The sequence below is a fragment of the Anomaloglossus baeobatrachus genome, chromosome 12 (genome assembly GCF_048569485.1).
Source record: "Anomaloglossus baeobatrachus isolate aAnoBae1 chromosome 12, aAnoBae1.hap1, whole genome shotgun sequence".
Lineage (NCBI taxonomy): Eukaryota > Metazoa > Chordata > Amphibia > Anura > Aromobatidae > Anomaloglossus > Anomaloglossus baeobatrachus.
The window spans coordinates 18,701,410-18,722,345 of record NC_134364.1 but is presented as its reverse complement, the minus strand read 5'-3'; the positions used below and the strand labels follow the sequence as shown (position 1 = coordinate 18,722,345).

General features: G+C 45.1%; 1 protein-coding gene across 4 annotated transcripts in view; it reads left to right on the top strand.

Moving 5' to 3' along the window:
* The window catches only part of TRAF3 (TNF receptor associated factor 3), a 110,132-nt gene extending 93,828 nt beyond the window's left edge, over positions 1-16,304 (top strand). For all 4 annotated transcript variants that reach the window (XM_075330519.1, XM_075330521.1, XM_075330518.1 and 1 more), the window contains exons 10-11: positions 9,183-9,351; positions 9,846-16,304. In XM_075330519.1, coding sequence (XP_075186634.1) covers positions 9,183-9,351; positions 9,846-10,417 — 741 coding nt within the window. In that variant the 3' untranslated portion in view covers positions 10,418-16,304. The remainder of the gene's footprint in view (positions 1-9,182; positions 9,352-9,845) is intronic.
* The last annotated feature ends 4,632 nt before the right edge of the window (positions 16,305-20,936 follow it).

The following is a 20,936-nucleotide window of genomic DNA, read 5'->3' as shown; positions in this document are numbered from 1 at the left end:
TTTTTAACTGCATAGGTCGCTATATGCCCGCTTGGGGAGCGACACATCAGCAGCAGGAAAGCAGGTGTGCTAAGGCACAGGCTTTCTAGGCTGCTTGTATTGCACGACTGAGGTGTTCATTTGTGTTTATGCTTATGTGCTATACATTGCACTGTACAGTCGCTAGTCTTAGCTATATTCTCCTGGAATGGCTAGACTACAGCAGCAGAAAACCAAGGGTGCTGGGGCACAGGTTTTTTTCTATGCTGCTTGTATTGCATGGGCTGCAGTGTGCATTTGTACTTGTGCTTGTATGCTATACATTGCACTGTATGGTCACTCTTCTGGGCCATATTCCCCTAGATGACTAGTCTACAGCAGCAGAAGAGCTGGGGTGCCAGGGCACAGGCTTCTATGCTGTTTGTATTGCATGTGCTGCAGTGTTCATTTGTACTTGTGCTTGTATGCTATACATTGCACTGTAGGGTCACTCTTGGCTATATTCCCCTAGATGACTAGTATACAGCAGCAGAAGAGCAGGGGTGCCAGGGCACAGGCTTCTATGCTGCTTGTATTGCTTGTACTGCAGTGGTCATTTGTACTTTATGCCTGTATGCTATACATTGCACTGTACGGTCACCAATCTTGGCTATATAATTCTAGATAGCTAGTCGACAGCGGCAAAAAAGCAACACAGATTTTCAGTGCTGTTTTTACTACATGGGATGCTGTTCATGACACCGTCCCATTGTGTGCATGCTCCCCTGTAGCACGTCGTCTGCCGGGGTCTCTAGCACTTCGTCTGCCGGGGTCTCTACTAGTTGTGGCCAAAGAAACCACCTGTCAACCCTGTCCATGGACAGGGACGGAGTAGTCATAATATAGAGACTTGCAGTCCAGACAGGCCATGGGCAATCTACTTGACCAAAAGGCAGCTCTTCAGGGCTTTGATACTGACATCGCTATCGATCCGGATACACCGGGTGGTAACGCCATACGGAATGTCCTATACCGTCCATCAATGGAAGGTTGGATCTTTCTCCCTCAGCTCCCCCAGTGGAGATAGGAGACGAACAGGAGAAGTCCCTTTTCAGTATCTCACACAGATATTGAGTATTTTTCTGGCCACGCTGACTTCAGAGAAGCAGTCCAGGAACACACGCTTACCAGATAAGCGTCTTCTCCAAACGTTTTTAGGATACACGTTATCCCTTTTCCCCTGACGTGGTCAGCGCTGGACCCAGGGTCCAAAGGTGGATTCTCCAATCTCCAGGCTTGCATCTAGAGCCATAGTTGCACTGGAGATGGGGCTTCACTTAAAGATGCCAGTCACAGACAGATGGACTCTGGTTGAAATCTGTCTAGGAAGCTATCGGCGTGTCGGTTGCTCCGGCATCCACAGCCGTATAGGCAACCTAACCTTTTCAGCTGTTCTTGCGCAGCTGGCCTTGAGCACAGGGACATCTGTACCGCAGAGGCGTCCGTAACCCCGCAATGTCTGCACTGCGACTTACCCTGTTAATACTGTCCTAAAAGTACAGTCGAGGTTTCGGTCCTTCCCAAGCTCCGGCAGGTCCCAATTGTCCTCGTGCAAAAGGGCTACAAAACCTCAGACGGGCTCAGATTCCGGCCGGGCTCAATCACGCCCAAGGAAGGCAGTCGGAGGAACCGCTACCAAGGCGGTCTCCTCAGGACTCTCAGCTCTCTCTCTCTCTCCGCATCCGCGGTTGATGGCAGACTCCCCCGCCTTTGGCGACATTTAGCTGCCACAGGTCACAGACCAGTGGGTGACGGACATTGTGCTCACGTGCACAGGACAGTGTTCTGTTCTCGTCCTCCGACTCCATTTCCCTGCTGCAGGCGGTGGATGCTCTAAGAGCAGAAGGAGTGGTGATCCCTGTCCCCCCTCAGGAACGAGGGCGAGGGTTTGTACTCCAATCTCTTTGTGGCTCCAAAAAAGGACGGTTCCTTCCGTCCCGTTCTGGTCCTGACACTGCTCAACGAGCATGCGAATGCCAGGCGGTTCCGGATGGGATCCCTCCGATCCGTCATTACCTCAATGTCTCGAGGAGACTTCCTTGCCTCAACAGACATCAAAGATGCCTATCTCCACGTGCCAATTGCTACGGAGCACCAACGTTTTCTACGTTTTGTGATAGGAGACGAACATCTTCAGTTCGTAGCTCTGCCATTCAGTCTGGCGACAGCCCCACGGGTGTTCACCAAGGTCATGGCAGCAGTGGTAGCAGTCTTGCACTTTCAGGGACACCCGGTGATCCCGTACTTGGACGATCTACTCGTCAAAGCACCCTCCCTCGAGGCATGCCAACGCAGCCTGAATGTTACGCTGGAGACTCTCCAGACTTTCGGGTGGATCATCAATTTGGCAAGGTCAAATCTGTCTCCGACTCAATCACTAACGTATCTCGGCATGGAGTTTCATACTCTATCAGCAATAGTGAAGCTTCCGCTGAACAAGCAGCGTTCACTGCAGACAGAGGTGCAGTCTCTCCTTCAAGGCCAGTCGCACCCCTTAAGGCGCCTCATGCACTTCCTAAGGAAGATGGTGGCAGCCATCGAGGCAGTTCTCTTTGCGCAGTTTCATCTGCGCCAACGGCAATGGGACATTCTCCGCCAATGGGACGGGCAGTCAACCTCCCTGGACAGGGAAGTCTCCCTTTCCCAGACGGCCGAGGACTCTCTGCTATAGTGGCTTATTCCCACCTCATTGTCATAGCCCCCATCCTGGGCAGTGGTCACGACAGATACGAGTCTGTCAGGGTGGGGAGCAGTTTGTCTCCGCCACATGGCTCAGGGGACGTGGACTCAGCAGGAGTCCACCCTTCAGATCGATGTTCTGGAAATCGGGGCAGGGTATCTTACCCTATTAGCCTTCCAGAAGTGGCTAGAAAGAGAGCAGATCCGAATCCAGTCGGACATCTCCACAGCGGTGGCATACATCAACCACCAAGAAGGGACGCGCAGTCAGCAAGCCTTCCAGAAAGTCCGGCGAATCCTCATGTGGGTGGAGGACACAGCATCCACCATATCCGCAGTTCACATCCCGGGCGTAGAAAACTGGGAAGCAGACTTCCTCAGTCGCCAGGGTATGGACGCGGGGGAATGGTCCCTTCACTCGGACGTGTTTCAGGAAATCTGTTGCCGCTGGGGGGTGCCGGACGTCGACCTAATGGCGTCTCGGCACACCAACAAGGTCCCGGCATTTATGGCACGATCGCGCGATCACAGAGCTCTGGCGGCAGACGCCTTAGTGCAAGATTGGTCGCAGTTCCGGCTCACATATGTGTTTCCACCTCTGGCACTCTTGCCCAGAGTACTGCGCAAAAATCAGATCCGATTGCAGCCGCGTCATACTCGTCGCACCAGACTGGCCGAGGAGATCGTGGTACCCGGATCTGTGGCATCTCACGGTCGGCCGTCCGTGGTCACTACCAGACCGACCAGACTTACTGTCCCAAGGGCCGTTTTCTCCATCGGAATTCTGCGGCCCTGAACCTGACTGGGTGGCCTTTGTGTCCTGGATCCTAGCGTCTTCAGGATTATCCCAAGGGGTCGTTGCCACCATGAGACAGGCTAGGAAGCCCACGTCTGCTAAGATCTACCACAGAACGTGGAAGATTTTCTTAAATCTGGTGCTCTACTCAGGGAGTGTCTCCCTGGCCATTTGCATTGCCTACTTTTCTTTCCTTCCTACAATAGGAGTTAGAAAAGGGCTTGTCGCTCGACTCCCTCAAAGGGCAAGTCTCAGCACTATCCGTGTTTTTTCAGAAGCGTCTAGCACGTCTTTCTAAGGTGTGCACGTTCCCGCAGGGGGTTTGTCATATCGTACCCCCGTACAGGCGGCCGTTAGATCCATGGGATCTGAACAGGGTTCTAGTTGCTCTCCAGAAGCCGCCTTTCGAGCCTCTGAAGGAAGTTTCTTTTTCTCGCCTGTCACAGAAGGTGGCGTTTCTCGTTGCGATCACATCGCTTCGGCGAGTGTCTGAGCTGGCAGCTCTGTCATCCAAGGCTCCCTTCCTGGTGTTTCACCAGGACAAGGTAGTGCTGCGCCCCATTCCGGAGTTTCTCCCTAAGGTCGTATCCTCGTTTCATCTTAATCAGGATATCTCCTTACCGTCCTTTTGCACTCATCCGGTTCACCGGTATGAGAATGATTTACGTTTGCTAGATCTGGTGAGAGCACTCAGAATCTACATTTCCCGCACGGCGCCCATACGCCGTTCCGATGCACCTTTTTTGTCCTTGTCGCTGGTACGCGCAAGAGGTTGCAGGCTTCTAAAGCCACCCTGGCTCGATGGATCACAGAACCAATTCTGGAAGCCTACCGTTCTGCAGGGCTTCCGGTTCTTTCAGGGCTGAAAGCCCATTCAACCAGAGCCGTGGGTGCGTCCTGGGCACTACGACACCAGGCTTCGGCTCAACAGGTGTGCCAGGCAGCTACCTGGTTGAGTCTGCACATTTTCACCAAACATTCTCAGGTGCATACCTATGCTTCAGGGGATGCCAGCTTAGGTAGAAGAGTCCTGCAGGCGGCAGTGATTTCCCCGTAGGGGAGGGCTGTCTTGCAGCTCTAACATGAGGTATTTATTTCCCCACCCAGGGACAGCTTTTGGACGTCCCAATCGTCTGGGTCTCCCAATAGAGCGCTGAAGAAGAAGGGAATTTTGTTACTTACCGTAAATTCCTTTTCTTCTAGCTCTTATTGGGAGACCCAGCACCCGCCCTGTTGTCCTTCGGGATTTTTTTGTTGTTTGCGGGTACACATGTTGTTCATGTTGAACGGTTTTTCAGTTCTCCGATGTTACTCGGAGTTAATTCGTTTAAACCAGTTATTGGCTTTCCTCCTTCTTGCTTTGGCACTAAAACTGGAGAACCCGTGACACCACGGGGGGGTATAGCCAGAAGGGGAGGGGCCTTGCACTTTTTAGTGTAGTGCTTTGTGTGGCCTCCGGAGGGCAGTAGCTATACCCCAATCGTCTGGGTCTCCCAATAAGAGCTAGAAGAAAAGGAATTTACGGTAAGTAACAAAATTCCCTTCATTTTCCTCTAAATTAAGGGTGCATCTTATAATCCAGTTCGTCTTATAAAACCAAAAATACAGTAGCTTAATACTTGGCCACATAATTTGTGCTTCCTCTAGGAGTCTGTTCTTAGGGGCTTTCTGTCTGCGCCCGGATGATGACATCGGGGTCAATAGGTTGCTCCTCAGCAGTAATGGAATATTTCTCAGACCAGTCACTTCTGGGTTCATGTTTCACTTCTATAATTCCCTAAAAATTCCCTCCGGCTCATCCGATCACTGGTCTGAGACAAGATGCTTTCAATTCGGAGAAATGACAAATTAATAAAATCTTGCTAATTTCTCAGATCCCTTACATCTTTTCTCAGAAGACCCGAAAACGGTGGTTTTTTTTGTGAAGTTCTCCTTTAATTGTAGTCACAGGGCAGAACCTTTCGCAGGGTTTTCCCACTCATGACATTTATTACCTGCAGGATCGGTGGAGCCTTCTGCAATCAGACATTTACCACCTTCCCTATAAATGGCTCATAAATGTCACTGGTGGGAAAACCCCTGTATAGTGGCAGGACCGTAAGGCGAAAGTGCAGGCGCCATAAAGCGACAGGAGTTTAAAAGGGCATGATGAGGGTTTAGAGAAAAGGGCAGAGTAACCTGAAGTGACCGGGTCACAACCGAAAGGAAAGGAGACCACAAAGCAACAGGGCTCAGAATTGTGCAAGGCAGAGTGTAAATGCAGGACACCCTAAGAGGAGAGGGCCTTACCGGGACAATGCAGGGCACCCTAAGAGGAGAGGGCCTTACCGGGACAATGCAGGGCACCCTAAGAGGAGAGGGCCTTACCGGGACAATGCAGGGCACCCTAAGAGGAGAGGGCCTTACCAGGACAATGCAGGGCACCCTAAGAGGAGAGGGCCTTACCGGGACAATGCAGGGCACCCTAAGAGGAGAGGGCCTTACCGGGACAATGCAGGGCACCCTAAGAGGAGAGGGCCTTACAGCAGGACAGCCAAATAGGACAGGGCCTTAGAAGGGCAATGCAGGACACCCTAATAAGACCGGGCCTTACAGCAGGACACCCTAGTAGGACGGGGCCATACAGGGGCAATGCAGGACACCCTAATAAGACCGGGCCTTACAGCAGGACACCCTAGTAGGACGGGGCCATACAGGGGCAATGCAGGACACCCTAATAAGACCGGGCCTTTCAGCAGGACACCCTAATAGGACAGGGACTAAGAGGGGCAATGCAGGACACCCTAATAAGACAGGGCCTTACAGCAGGACTCCCTAATAAGACGGGGCCTTAAAGGGGCAATGCAGGACACACTAATAGGACAGGGCCTTACAGGGGTGATGCAGGACACCCTATTAGGACAGGGCCTTAGATGGGTGATGTAGGACAGGACCTTACAGCAAGACACCCTAATAGGACAGGGCCTTAGAGGGGAAATGCAGAACACCCTATTAGGACAGGGCCTTACAGGGGTGATGCAGGACACCCTAGTAGGACAGGGCCTTAGAGAGACAATGTACAAGGAACACGGGGGAAAAAAACGCTAAAGGGACAGGGCAGACACCCTGAAACAACAGGACATAAAAAGGACAAGGAGCCTAAGAGGGATGGAAAAGATCTTGGAGGAATAGGACAGAACATACTAAAGGGACATTGTGACCTAGCGGGACACCTTAAAGCAACAGGACATCTCAAAGGGACATGGGTGGGACACACTAATAGGACTGGGCCTTAGAAGAACAGGATAGGAAAAACAAAGGGACATGATGAAAAATTGCAAAAGGATTGAGCTGTAGAGGGTCCGGGTAGAATGACCACTGGGACAGGGCAGGGCACCCTGAAATAACAGGAATTTAAAAGACAAGCAAGGTATGACCTAAAGCGGACAGTGAGGGCCTTAGAGGAGTAGAGGATTTTTTTAAAAGAACTTTGTGGGACTCCCTAAAACAGCAGGGCGCCCTTAAAAGTCATGGTAGGACAACCAAAAGGAATAATTTGTCACCCTAAAATGACCAGATGGTGACACTATAAAGGGATATAACAGGTCACCCTAAAGCGGCAGAACCGTAGAGAAACAGTAGAAAAACCAGAGCCATTTCTGGTCACCCTGAACCTCGGGGCTGCGTTGCTCCCGGTATTGCCAAATATAACCACCGTTTTACATTTCACTTTTGTAAGTAACACTTTACAATACTTCTCTTACTTCTCTTGCCCCACAATAATGAGTGTAATCTTCTCACACTGATGAAGCCGGAGATTATATAAGACATTCGAGAGAACAGGGAAGCGACACTTCTCAAGCCTTTCTCGTTCTGACACCGGAGTTTCACAGTCATCTGAAATGGGCAATTTCTCTGAAAGGATTTGCATTTCTTCTTCTAGACCCCGGAGATTAGAAGTGTCTCTGATACGTTTCTGGAGGGATCATTCCACGCGGCTCTGGGGACTACGGTCTCTACAGATCTACCATGGATGATTATCCACAGTATAAACACCGGGACCCTCACTGTGCCCCACATAATAGATGCTTGATGTTGGGTAACGAGCAGGGAGAACGTTTTTTGGAAGGCCCCATCTTATACACAGACTGTATCTGATTCTACCACTAAAGAATTGTTATTATGTGCCATTAGCGTTTTTACTCCATGTATTTTACAATCCTGCTGAAGCTGGCGCTCCGGAGCTGTGGTTCCTTGTGGCTGCCAGTCTTGCAGGAAATACCCGGTGCTGTCTGGGTGCGAGTACATCGTATGCACTTGAGAAATAAACCTTATAGCTGAAACAAAGATTGTGGATGGATGAGCTCAACCGATGGGCCTGCCCATTATCACTAATGATCTGAATCTACAGTGTGGAGTCTATAAGTGCTGAATAATAAAGCATGATCAATCTATATAAACTGTAAATACATTGCCTTACTCGTATTGTATTATACTCCAGAGCTGCACTCACTATTCTGCTGGTGCAGTCACTGTGTACATACATTACATTACTGATCCTGAGTTACCTCCTGTATTATACTCCAGAGCTGCACTCACTATTCTGCTGGTGCAGTCACTGTGTACATACATTACATTACTGATCCTGAGTTACCTCCTGTATTATACTCCAGAGCTGCACTCACTATTCTGCTGGTGCAGTCACTGTGTACATACATTACTTCACTGATCCTGTACTGATCGGAAGTTACATCCTGCATTATACTCCAGAGCTGCACTCACTATTCTGCTAGTGCAGGCACTGTATACATACATGAAATTGCTGATCCTGAGTTACGGTACATCCTGTATTATACTCCAGAGCTGCACTCACTATTCTGCTGGTGCAGTCACTGTGTACATAATTACATTAATGACCCTGTACTGATCCTGAGTTACATCCTGTATTATACTCCAGAGCTGCACTCACTATTCTGCTGGTGCAGTCACTGTGTACATACATTACTTCACTGATCCTGTACTGATCGGAAGTTACCTCCTGTATTATACTCCACAGCTGCACTCACTATTCTGCTGGTGCAGTCACTGTGTACATACATTACATTACTGATCCTGAGCTACATGGTGTATTATACTCCAGAGCTGCACTCACTATTCTGCTGGTGCATGCACTGTATACATACATGAAATTACTGATCCTGAGTTACCTCCTGTATTCTACCTCAGAGTTGCACTCACTATTCTGCTGGTGCAGTCACTGTGTACATACATTACATTAATGATCCTTAACTGATCCTGAGTTACCTCCTGTATTATACCCCAGAGCTGCACTCACTATTCTACTGGTGAAGTCACAGTATACATACATTAAATCTTATATTGATCTACATCATGTATTACACTCCATAGCTGAATTCCTTTTTCTGCAGGCTTCAGAGCTCACATTTCCCAGCATTCCCTGCTTGTTCAGTGTCTGCACATAGATTGTTCCGATGACGTGCAGTTTGGGGGTGCCATCTTTATCCTACAGCGTGTACATGGGAAAATCTACCCAAACTTGCACTATATAAGAGGTCCGGTACGCAGTGAGGGGGGGATGTATGAGGACAAGATGGTGAACTATTTTACTAACAACCAGTAATATTGTGATTTTTATTTTTCCATTGGGTTTTCAGTGAATTCCTTTTTTTTTTTTTTTCTCTGTGTTTAGAGGGTGATTGAAGGCCAAGCCGACAAACTGAAGGACTTGGACAAGGAAATCCGGTGCTTGCGGCAGACGGGAGATGACGATGATAGCGTGAAAAGCGACCTTGAGTCATTAAAAACTCGTTTGACGCATTTAGAAGTTATCGGTAAAAACGCAGCGGCTTGGAACCCTGGTGAGACTCGGAGCCATTTATATATACATGGATAGGGTCAGGATGTGTGATAATGTGAGGTGGGGGGCCCACACCAATCTTACATGTACCCCACCGCTCCACTCAGAAGGGGAGCACTGCGCTGAGCTCAGTGGTCTTCATCAATGCCATAGACTGGAATGGAGAACCATGGTGCAAGCACAACCTAATGCTTTGCTCCGCTCCTCTCCTCCCTGCCATGTTCGGCTCTCGTTTTGCAGGCAGGGCATAAAAGGGAATCCAAGTTCCCCCATTATGGGTATAAGTGGGGTCTCCAGAAGTAGAACTGAACCAGTCCATAGGTAAAACCTTGTTTTCTATAGATGTTATCCAAAAGAGGTCTTGAGGGACTTTTGCTTCCATGGTAATTGTACGTTTTTTTGGGGGTGATTTGGCAAATCTTGGCGCAATATTGCATCATGCATGATCGGATAAGTTACAAATCTTTTTTTTTTTTTTTTTTCCCCCTTCCTAAGGTGTCTTGGAGACTCAAATTAATAGACACGATCAGATGTTGAGCGTTCACGACATCCGTCTGGCCGATATGGATCTCCGGTTCCAAGTGCTGGAGACTGCAAGTTACAACGGGGTCCTAATCTGGAAGATCCGAGACTACAAGAGACGGAAGCAGGAGGCTGTTTTGGGGAAGACATTATCTTTGTACAGCCAGCCCTTTTACACTGGATATTTTGGATATAAGATGTGCGCGAGGGTCTATCTCAATGGGGACGGCATGGGGAAGAACACGCACCTGTCCCTGTTCTTTGTGATCATGAGAGGAGAGTACGACGCTCTGCTGCCTTGGCCCTTCAAGCAAAAAGTTAGCCTCATGCTCATGGACCAGGGGCCATCGAGACGACATTTAGGAGACGCTTTCAAGCCAGATCCAAACAGCAGTAGCTTCAAAAAGCCCAGCGGGGAAATGAACATCGCCTCTGGCTGTCCTGTATTTGTCGCCCAAAGCGTCTTAGAGAATGGGACGTACATTAAAGATGATACTATTTTTATTAAAGTCATAGTGGATACCTCGGACCTGCCAGACCCTTGAGAGTAGGTAGCCAGGTGTTGTCAGGTAGAAGACAGGCCAGGTTCGGGGTGTTTTGTACAACAGTCTTGAAAGGAGGGAGGTCCGAAGGTTTAGCTGAGGACCCGTTGGAGTTGGAACAGAAGGCTGAAGGAACAAGCATGTGGGGTCCGACGCCCGACGCGACAACTTTCCGTGCAGAGGATTGAAATCTTTATGTTGTGATAATGAGAATGTTGGATATCTGAGTAGTGTGACCATTGTGAAAGTTGCCGTTTTTTCATTTTTTTTTATTTTTTTTATGGGATGCAGAATAGATTAAGGGAGGGGGCAGCAAAATAAAAAAAGATATATATTTTTTTTCTAGTATCCAAAAATGTTATTTTCCAAAAATGAAAACGCAGGCATTATACAAAAAATATATACCGTATGTTTTTTTTTTTTGTTTTTTTAATCCCAAGTTCTTCCTATTAACCCATTGGGTGCTAGACTTGGCCGCCATCAGCAATAATGCCATGTTGATGCTGGCTTCAAATGGGTTAACGGGGAAGAAGAATTTGGGCTCTAATGAATCGCTTCCAAGGACAGTTGCCTTATCAGTAATATTATTTTTGATTGCCCGTCTTGTTGTCCCCCCAATGTCATTGACATTCATCAATCCGCCGATGTTACTATTGTGGTCCTCGCAGACATTTTTTATTTTATTTTTTTTTTTTTTTGTCGGTGAATACGCTTAAAGTTCTTAACAGAAACATCTCGGGTTTTTGTTATCGCTGCTAAGCTATTCAGTGTTGTATTATTTCACTTTTGAAATGTAAAACCAACTACATGTCGTAGGTTATGACAAGATACCGATGATTATTATTATTACACATCTGAACGCTTCGTCGATGCCGTGCATCTGAAACAGGCTTCGGGCTTTCACCCTAAAATAGGGATATGTTGAACTTTGGAGTTCTCAATAAATTACTTTCGTGGTTTCTCTGGTTCTGCATTGAAGTGATTGAACAAAAAATTGTAGCGCTATTTCCCTTTTTCCAGGGTCGGATTATATTTCTGCTTATTTGCGCTTTGTAGCCTTCTGCAGCTTTGCGATGACCGGTCTGTGACCATTATCTCTAGAACTCTGGGACTTGTAGTTTAGTTTTGACACCCCTCCACCAATTCCTGATTTACATTTTTTTATTTTATTTTTTTTTTATGCAACACGATAAAAGTAAAATACAACATGTCAACTATGTTGAGAATTTTTGATATATAATTTTCTTTGACTCATTTTGAGCTTTTCTGCTCCATTCACATCCATTGTTAAAGCCATAAGCCTCATGATCTCCTGCCACTAAGATAATAATTTCCTGCCGCTAAACAGCAGTGCATCGTGGGAAGCTTTGCTAACCGCTACAGAGATCACATGACGGACAAACTAGGCGGAGTTAAGCGATTCCTACTGCAAATGGCAAAACTTTAAAAACCGCTTTGGATATGAATGGGGAAAAGAACAAAGTTACAAAATCAGATACGAAAGCAAAAACTTTAACTTACAAAATTTAGGCTATGGAAGTGGAGTTACCCTTTAAAGGGAACCTGTGGGTGACTGGTACCACACCGGCCATGCCCATATGACTGAAAGCCCTAGGCTGCCGGGAGGAATAAAGTTAATTTCCTCCTGACAGCAGGGTTTTCAGTTCAGCAGCCGCCCAGGGTTTGGGAGGCTATTAAAGGGGTTGTCCACTACTTTTACATTGATGGTTTATCCTTGGGATAGGTCATCAATGTCTGATTGGCCGGGGTCTGACACCCCACACCCCGGTTGATCAACTGTTCTCAGTCCTGGCAGTAGACCGCCAGAAATGCTCAGTTCCGGCGCTGCTCCATCTTATGATAGTAGCCGCGGCTGGGTACTGCACATCCGCCTCCCATTCAGATCAATAGGAGAATTCAGAACAGCTGATCAGGGAGGTGCAGGGTGTCGGACCCCAGCCGATCAGACATTGATGACCTTAGGTCTATGGATAGGCCATCAATGTAAAAGTAGTGGACAACCCCTTTAACCTACAGATTAAACCCATATTTGAAACTTAACAGCTTTTTTTTATTTTTTTACATGACAGGTTCCCTTTTAAATAAGCAGAAATAAACACATTTTTTCTTTATATGTAAAAAAAATGTAAAGTGTTTTCCAAAGTGATGACCAGAACACGTCGTTTAGTGCAAATGACAGAAAATCGTTTATTGATATCGTCCTTCTAGGCTTAGATCTGAGTGATGGTAGAGGCCTAAAGCTTGAGACTGCACTACTGAGACACTCTGTGTTATTAGCGACACCTTGTGTGATGCCACGCATCTCTATATGCAGCAAACGTTTTTTTTTTTAAATTATGTTTTAATTGATCGATTACATAATAAGTGGCATTATTTCTTAGAAAAAAAAATATCCTCAAAGAAAAGGGCAATTTGGAGGTAATATGTCAAAATGGACACCCTGCCTCTGGTGCTATGTTCATCCATGCGGGTGATAAGGGCCATGAACCACTCCCTCATGAGTTCAGAGAACCTAGAAGTAAGCGGGGGTGGGCAGTACAGTAAGGGGTACAGAGCTTTAACTCCCACCCCAGAGGGGATAAGTGAGCAAGCGCACCAGCCTGCCCCTATCAAGGGACCTAGAAAAGCCTAGAATAGGTTTACATGACTAGTGCCCTGGGCTCTCATTACTTTGCTCAATTTTGCTTTCATTTGGTGTTACCTAATAAAAGAAAGCAGAGTCAGGGCACAGCCAGATGGCAATATAAATTGGATCAGGTTGAGAACACGATGCATGGACTGACCGCCGGCTCTCCCGATCTGAGCATGACCGCTTCATGTATTTCTATGTAGGTCTGCGCTCGGGTCTGGAGAGCCAGCGGCCAGTGTGTACACTGCTCTCCAATCTCGGTCTGATTTATATGGCCATCTAACCATTTCTACAGAACAAGGTTGATATGATGTCTAGACCTGACACCTGTAGGGGGATACACGGATGAGGAACTCTGGAATTCAGCACTGTGCGCAAGCATGGACAAAAATGGAGACTACGTTCATGGCAACCATTTGTTTTTTAAGAAATTCCAAAGCCGTGATACGATTGGGCTCATAAAGAATATTATTTGTCATAATGCTGATTATTACGCTATATAACTGGTCTGTAGACGCCTTATCATTCATGCTTCATTTCCCTTGCCTTTCCCCACCCCTCTGCATGCAAATGAAGTGTCTGGTCCTAGTGGCGGCAGCCATTTTATACGCCGCTCTAATGTTCATAGCACTGCAGCCTATGAGGTCTTAAAGGGGCAAAAAAGAAGCCTTTTTAGTAGGGCCCGTGAATTGGCTGCGTGTGATATAATGGACGTGGACACAGACAGGCTAGTGGCTATAGAAGGAATGATGTGGCCCTAACAAGTGTGGCCTGTACGAGTGCTGTGGCCATAATAGTCATTGCTATTCCATACCTTGCATATTTCCTATCTAGAATTATATATATTTTTTGCTTTTTTCTGTGTTTTTTGTTACAAAATTTACCTCCCACAATCTCCAGCACGAAAGAAAAAATCGATTGTAAGCTCTGGAGCCCAGAGCCCCCCGCTGTGCCTTATACAGTGGGGATTATCCGCAGCCGCCATTGTTTTTCTACAGTCATGTGGTAATAAAAAAAATAATGTTTACAGTATTAACGACTTTACTCGTCTGGTCCAGAATCTGGTGGGGGACGATGTAGACGTGATGTCACCCCAGCGCCAGGCCGGGCCGTGTGTAGCATCTAGGACGATAGCAAAGATCTGATTATTTTTATTTATTTTTTTTACAGACCGTTATGGGATCAGTATATAAATGTATATTTACTACGCAGGTTATTTTCTACCACAATTCGACTGAAGATGGAAAAAAGTCTAGGAGTTACTTTGTCACATAAATATATCTATGTATTTTTATTTTTGGTTTATAATATTTTTTAATATGGAGCATGACAGTCCTTGGGGAGACATGACTAAAACATGAGGGGAGGCCATAGCAAGCAGACTAGTTCCCAAGATGGGTTGCTATGGTCCACATAGCAACCAATCAGAGTTCACCTTTCACTTTGTAAACTGCACTGAAAAAATAAAAGATGGAATCTGATTGGTTGCTGTGGGCAACAAGGTCACTTGGTGGAGATTTGAGGCCTAGTGGTTTACTGTCAGCCACAGCAGCAGACACGGATGGGAGGGAATGGCTAATAACAGCCGGGGCCTCCTTGTTACTTAATAAATACAGTATATATACATACACACACATATAACAGATATTTATAACATTTTGTTATATATGTATTAAGAACTGATAAACTATACATTTATGTGTGTATGTGTTTAGTATATATAAAAATATATAGTTTTATAAATTCTCAATACATATATACAACAAAAATTTATATATATAATATAAAATGTATATGTAAAAATGTTTATATATACATATATTAAAAAAAATAATAATAAAATAAAAAACAAAATATATTTATATTATTTTTTTTTCTTTTTAAATAAATTAAATTATGTTTTGGGCCAAAACTAGGGTTGGATCCAGGCGAAGCGAAGAAGGGTCTGGGGCTGACATCTATTCCTAATTTTTGGTTGGAAGCTATGGTATACCCAGTACTGTACACATGTATTAAATGAAGGCAGATAGTAATATATGCCATTAAGACGATCATTAAAGATATCGGTCGTGTTCATGGCCATTTGGTTTTGATCTATGGAAACTCATTTCCCAAGCCTTTTTACGAATAAAAAATAAATTGTAGTCAGTATGGATAATCCCTTCTTTTTCGGTGATCAGTTCCAAGAAAGGGTTAATAGAGTGAGTTACACCGCTCAATGGCCTCATGGACCTATATACAGCAGACCGCCAGCCACTTCGGACATTGCGGTCTGTACTCGGACCGTGAATGTCTAACGTGCCTGCAAGTTTTAAGGTCAAATTCTCATAAAAACCAAATTAGTTACCATGAACCCAAATGCCCCTCATGGGTCGTAAAGGCCGCACCGGGATATCTGGACTGGCAATGAACTAATAAGGGTTTTTCTTGTTTCAGGGCCTCAGAATACTGCCCTAAATAGTGTAAATGATAAGTGATGTAATGGGGGCTTGTTACATAGTTGGGGTCTGGAAGCTTCCAGTTATGCATCGGTCCATTACGGGACCAAGAGAAGCTGCTAAAAATAATTATTTTTATTAATATATATTTTATTGTAGTCGTTATTTTATGACATGAGACGCAGAGTGCCTGAGGGCACATTGACCTCTGTAATCCGACATGGTGCATACCTAGGTCTATAGGTGACAGTGACTGGGTGCTTACTCCTAAATATCTGCTCCATTCCTGTAGATTGCAACCGAAGAAGCACTAAGACCTGAGACGTGCGGGGACAGTGGTGGGGATTGTTGTCAGACGCAGGATTAAATGTCGTTTTTGTGTAGAGACGCTGCTTCTGTATCACATACAGATCATTGGTGCTCATTTTAAGGTAAAAGCCAAAAAAATAAAAAGGCCTAAAAGAAAAACCAACTCAGCAAAAAAAAAATACCAAACGTAGTAAATATTTAGAGGACGATGCCGTGTCTGTGTCAAGATGAGGAATGTATTTGATCACTCGTATGTCCGCCTCGCATTCAGGGCTTTTAATTAAAATAAAATGATAAAAATTGCACATTGGTGTCTGGATTCAGTCCCTCAGATATTGAGATTATATTATAAAGTAATAAAAATGTAAAATTTTAACGTGGATTCCAGGTTATTTTTTCTTATACTTTCTAAATGTGTGGTAATATATAATATATATTTTTTAACAAAAGTTTTATCTTCATATTCACTCACATTTTTTTCTTTACATTAATATTTTAATTTTACATGATTTTTTACCTCTTTTCCTCTTTTTTTTCTTTCTTTCTCTTTTTCTCTCTCTTTCTCTCTCTCTTTTCTTTTTCTCTTTCTCTTTCTCTCTCTATATATTATATATGATCCGTCTGTCTCTGGCTCTCTGTGAATCTCTCTTTTTATATATATATATAATATATATATATTTACTTGTTTATATATATATATATATATACGGTGTATATATGTGTGTATATATATATATATATATATATATATATATATTTATATTTTTTATATAAATATATATTTTTTTATATATATTTATATACTGTGTGTGTATATATATATATATATATATATTTATATACTGTGTGTGTATATATATATATATATTTATATATATGTATATATATATATATACGGTATATGTGTGTATATAGATATAGATAGATAGATATATATATATCTATCTATCTATATGTGTATATATATGTATGAGTGTGTATGTGTAATATATATATATATATATATATATATATATATATATATATTTGTATTTTATTATTTTTCCATTTTAAGCCATCTTTATTTTAAGATGTTCACAAAGTTTCATCCTACAAGGGGGGACCTGAAAGATCAGGTGTGTCTGATCAGTAAGTGCTTAATTTCCCCTCCAGAGGGGGATTAAAGTATTACACAGTGCCCCTTTAAATCATTATTTGGGGACAGGACAGGGGCGAGACATTTTTTGGAGATGAGCTTTGTCAAAAGATGAGGTTGAATTAATCTTTACCCTAATGTAAATTGGCCTCTAGGTCCCTAGGACGCTTTTAGCCAGTGTGTTTGGAGGAAACCGTGTAAGGCTCAGTTCACATGTCCTGTGGTTGTCCGTTAGAACGGTTCCTTTGGGAAACTGATTTCTGCCGGATCCATTTTTTTTTTTTTTTTTTTTTTTGACATGGGAGTTTATGAACAATGGATTCGATAACTAATTTTTATTTACCCATCCCTTGTATTTGTAACGGATCCGGTGTTTTCTTGACGGATGGATGATAAATAGCAATCCGTTAACGGATCCATTGGCCATACAAAAACAGATCCGGCCAACTTCCACTATTTAACAACAGACAAAAAAAAGTTGTGTTTGCACAACTTTTCTGCAAATGAATCCTTAACAGATCTGTGATACCGTGTTTCCCCGAAAGTAAGGCCCTGTCTTACATTAATTTTACCCCCAAAAGTCCCACCCTGCCTTACTTTCGGGGGAGGCCTTACATTGGAAAAAAAATGACAATCCTCCCCCCTGCAGCCTCCCCATTGTTTGGGATCAGGCATCCACCCCTTCCTCCCCCCTGCAGCCTCCCCATTGTTTGGGATCAGGCATCCACCCCTTCCTCCCCCCTGCAGCCTCCCCATTGTTTGGGATCAGGCATCCACCCCTTCCTCCCCCCTGCAGCCTCCCCATTGTTTGGGATCAGCCATCCACCCCTTCCTCCCCCCTGCAGCCTCCCCATTGTTTGGGATCAGGCATCCACCCCATCCTCCCCCCTGCAGCCTCCCCATACAGTGGTTCTGCCCCCCACTCTGCCACCACACACACTGACACATACGGTACCGGTACAGCCCCACACGGCACCCACACATATCGTACCGGTACCGTACACACACACACACACACACACACACACTGACACATACAGCCCCATACAGCACCCATACACATACCGTACACACACACACACACACACACACACACACACACACACACACACAGACACAGTTTCGGAACTTACCGTTACTTGTGCCGGGCTGACGATTCGGATTCCGGGGACGCTGGACCAATCGGAGCAAGCCTGCAGGCGGTGACGTCGCGGCTGATTTCGGCCAATCAGCTGCGAGCCGGCTGATTCGGCCAATCAGCTGCGAGCCGGCTGACTGGCCAATCGCAGCTCGAGCTGAGGGCCAATCAGCTGCGAGCCGGCTGACTGGCCAATCACAGCTCGAGCTGATGGCCAGCAGGGAGCCTTGCGGGGGCCATTCACCGGAGGCGGACCACGGGTGGCACGAGACTGGAGAAGGCCTGGATGGAGCGAGGGAACAGCGGTAAGTTCCTGTACTTTCCCCAGGGACCCCCACCCATAGGCGGCCTTACATTCCCCGGCCCCCCCCCCCGCTACCCTGCCTTACAATCGGGGGGTGCCCTACATTGGCGGACCCCCCCGAAACCCCCACCCTGCCTTACTTTCGGGGGGGTCCTACTTTCGGGGAAACACGGTAGCAGATGACTACAGCAAATGTGAACCCAGCCTAAAGGGAAGGCAGAAAGTGTCGTGGTCCTCACATTGGATTTGGAACTTTGGACTTGTATTGTCCATGATGGCTGTATGAGAATATATAGTGGATGGAAATGCCTGTGAATAACGGACTTTCCCAATTTACAGTTTAAAATTCAACCTCAGAACATGTGAACCCTCGGCCGGGACATAACACAACTGAAACAAATGTGCCTGTATCACACCCAGAATATTAGGGGACTGAATCCAAACACAGCGAATGTATCAGACATGTAAAATACTTGAAACCAACGCCAATACGAGCAGTGACCGATCGGAGCGATCCTTCCTGTAACCTTCCTCCCCGAGACGGGAATTACAAGGTGATGACTGGAGAAGTTCCCTTTTGTCCTGCAAAAAAAGTCGCACTGAGAAAAGAGATAATGGTCCGTCGTGTAACTTTTTGAAACTCTTTGAAACTTTTTTTTGCGGGGAAGTTCCCACATATTGATAAGCAATATATCCGTAAAAAGCAATCTGAGCCCGCAATAACGCAGAATGGACGATGGCAAATCTAACAAACTTGTCCAAGGGGACCTGGCACAGGGGGAGCCCATATAACACAAGAATGGGACGAGGGAAAATCCAGCTCACCCGGTACCCACTCACCTGAAGCAAGGGATGTGTTGACCCAAACGTGGAAATCCGGAAATAAAAAAAAATTCCAGCTTCTAAAATTCCAAACCGTTTATTAAAAGAATGGATATTAAAATGATGAAAGCAACGCGTTTCAAACGCTACAATGCGTTCTTTTTTAAGCTTTCCATTTATTTTTTTTTAATAAACTTTTGGAATTTTTGACCCTAGAATTTTCTTTTCTTTTCTGGAAGCCCATTTACACTGGAGCATTTGTTTGATGGCATTTTAGAGGGAATGCAATATTTTTTTCATATCAGAAACGAAATAAAACTGTACAATATGAAATACAAATCTTGCTGTTTTCAGACTGGTCACTGGGGCTATTCTAGAGCCTTAGGGTACGGCCCACGATTCATGTTTTTGGCGCTGAAAAGTGGATGGAATTTATAGAGCTAGGACATGACCTATTGTAACTGGTAGATCCTGTGTTATTTACTGTATACAGAGGTGTTATCAGTCATTGTATAGGAGGAGGAAGTGAGCTGTGACATCACCTATTGTAAATAGTGGATCCTGTGTTATCTACTGTATATAGAGGTGTTATCAGTCATTGCACAGGAGGAGGTGAGCTATGCCATCACCTTTTGTGTATGATGGATCATGTATCAGCTATATATAAAAGTGTTATCAGTCATTGCACAGGAGGAGAGCTGTGCCATCACCTATTGTCTATGGTGGATCCTGTGTTATCAGTCATTGTACAGGAGGAGGAAGTGAACTATGATATCACCTATTGTGTATGGTGGATGCTTTATCTACTGTATATAGAGCTGTTATCAGTCATAGTACAGGAGGAGGGGGAGGTGAGCTGTGATATCACCTATTGTGTATGGTGGATCCTGTGTTATCTACTGTATATAGAGCTATCAGTCATTGCACAGGAGGAGGAGGAGGTGAGCTATGACATCACCTCTTGTGTATGATGGATCCTGTATTGGCTGTATATAAAGGTGTTATCTGTCATTGCACAAGAGGAGAGCTGTGCCATCACCTATTGTGAATGGTGGATCCTGTGTTATCAGTCATTGTACAAGAGGAGGAGGAAGTGAGCTGTGATATCACCTATTGTGTATGGTGGATCCTGTGTTATCAGTCATTGTACAGGAGGAGGAAGTGAGCTATGATATCACCTATTGTTAATGGTGGATGCTTTATCTACTGTATATAGAGCTGTTATCAGTCATAGTACAGGAGGAGGGGGAGGTGAGCTGTGATATCACCTATTGTGTATGGTGGATCCTGTGTTATCTACTGTATATAGCGCTGTAATCAGTCATTGCACAGGAGGAGGAGGAGGTGAGCTATGACATCACCTCTTGTGTATGATGGATCCTGTATTAGATGTATATTGTTATCTGTCATTGCACAGGAGGAGAGCTGTGCCATCACCTATTGTGAATGGTGGATCCTGTGTTATCAGTCATTGTACAAGAGGAGAAGGAAGTGAGCTGTGATATCACCTATTGTGTATGGTAATTCCTGTGTTATCAGCTGTGTATAGAGGTGTTATCAGTCATTAAATTCCTATCTGTGATGATAGTGAGGCTGCTGAAAGCTCATCTGTAAAGATTAGGAAGTGCAAGTCTAAAATAGCTCAGTGTTCAGTATAATAAAGACTGATATGAAAAGAAAATTGTGACAATTCGTGAAATCTATAATTAATACAAAAACGTGTTTT